Raw genomic sequence first — 1,445 nt, 5'->3', positions numbered from 1 at the left:
CGGCGCCGCCGCGTGCAGGGGGCTCCGCGCCCGCGGGCTGCCCTCGCGCCCGGCCGCCTCCACCAGCGACCAGGCGGCCGCCACCGTCGCCAGGCTCTGCAGGTTGAAGGCCAGCAGCTCCTCGGCCCCGTCCTCGCCTGCCGGAGACGCGGGTGAGCGCGGCGCCCTCCCCACAGCCCCGCACCGTGCACGGGGCTGCAGAGCACCCATGGGTGCTGAGGGAGGGCAGCGGAGCGTGCATGTGCTGCCGGGTGCTGCAGGGTACCCATAGCTGCTCAAGGAACAGAGCGCTTCATGGCTAGGGCTGCAGAGCACCCATGGGTGCTGAGGGAGGGCAGCGGAGCGTGCATGTGCTGCCGGGTGCTGCAGGGTACCCATAGCTGCTAGGGGCTCAGGGTGCTGCATGCTTGGGGTTGCAGGGCTCCCCTGGGTACTAGGGGCATGGGGTGCTGTGTGTCCAGGGCTGCAGGGCTCCCCTGGGTGCTGGGGGCTCAGGGTGCTGCATGCCTGGGGCTGCAGGGCTCCCCTGGGTGCTGGGGGCTCAGGGTGCTGCATGCCTGGGGCTGCAGGGCTCCCCCGGGTGCTGTGTGCCCAGGGCTGCAGGGCTCCCTTGGGGCTGAGGGTGCTGCTGGGGCTGCAGCCGCGGTGACATCCCGATGAGTCACCCCCCTGCGCCGGCCCCGCAGCGCCCGGCCGGGCCTGGGGCAGCGCCAGCGCCCCCGCCCTCCGGCCGGGATTCCCTGGGGAAGCCGAGCGGAGCGGAGGGAATCCCGGCGCCTGCTGGAGCCAGCGCTGGAGCGGAGCCCCGGAGCCACAGGCTGCGCGCGGCGCCTCGGGCACTGCCGCTGTGCGCAGAGCCCAGCGCCTGCCCCGCGGCACGCACTGCACTGCACTGCACTGCACGGCCCCACATCACCACTGCACGCCGTGCATCTCTGCACTGCACAGCCCTGCAACAGCTCCACACCACTGCACAGCCCTGCAGCACTGCACCGCACAGTCCTACTGCAACGTGTGTATGACCCTGCATGCACTGTCCTACTGCTACACGTGCATTGCACGGTCCCTCCACTGCATGCACTGCACAGCCCTGCTCCTGCACATGCAGGGCACTGCCCTACCATTCCACACACTGCACTGCAGCTGCATGAGCACTGCATAGTGCTGCCAATCTGCACACTGCATCAGCAACTGCTACAGTGCACGCACTGCACATGCATGCAACACAGTGCACATGCTGCACCAGACCACCCCTGCACCGCACACGCAGCCCCACTGCAATGCATGCACTGCCCATCTCCCTGCAAACGCGACGCGGAGCCCCCGCAGCGCAGCCCCCGTGCCCAAGCGCGCAGCCCTGTCCCGCCGTGCGCGTGGCGGCGCTCACCTTGCAGGGCCCGGTCGCAGCGGCGCCGCCGCAGCTCCAGCTCGGCCAGCTCGCTGAG

General features: G+C 70.7%; 1 protein-coding gene across 1 annotated transcript in view; it reads right to left on the bottom strand.

Annotated features, from left to right (window-relative positions):
• The window catches only part of BAHCC1 (BAH domain and coiled-coil containing 1), an 18,244-nt gene that overhangs the window by 8,806 nt on the left and 7,993 nt on the right, over positions 1–1,445 (bottom strand). The window contains 2 exon segments of the mRNA XM_026036855.1: positions 15–137; positions 1,388–1,440. Coding sequence (XP_025892640.1) covers positions 15–137; positions 1,388–1,440 — 176 coding nt within the window.

The sequence above is a fragment of the Nothoprocta perdicaria genome, unplaced genomic scaffold (genome assembly GCF_003342845.1).
Source record: "Nothoprocta perdicaria isolate Ctin4 unplaced genomic scaffold, notPer1 scaffold_187, whole genome shotgun sequence".
Taxonomy (NCBI): domain Eukaryota; kingdom Metazoa; phylum Chordata; class Aves; order Tinamiformes; family Tinamidae; genus Nothoprocta; species Nothoprocta perdicaria.
Note: the sequence above shows the minus strand (reverse complement) of the source record. Positions and strands in the feature narration are given on the sequence as shown.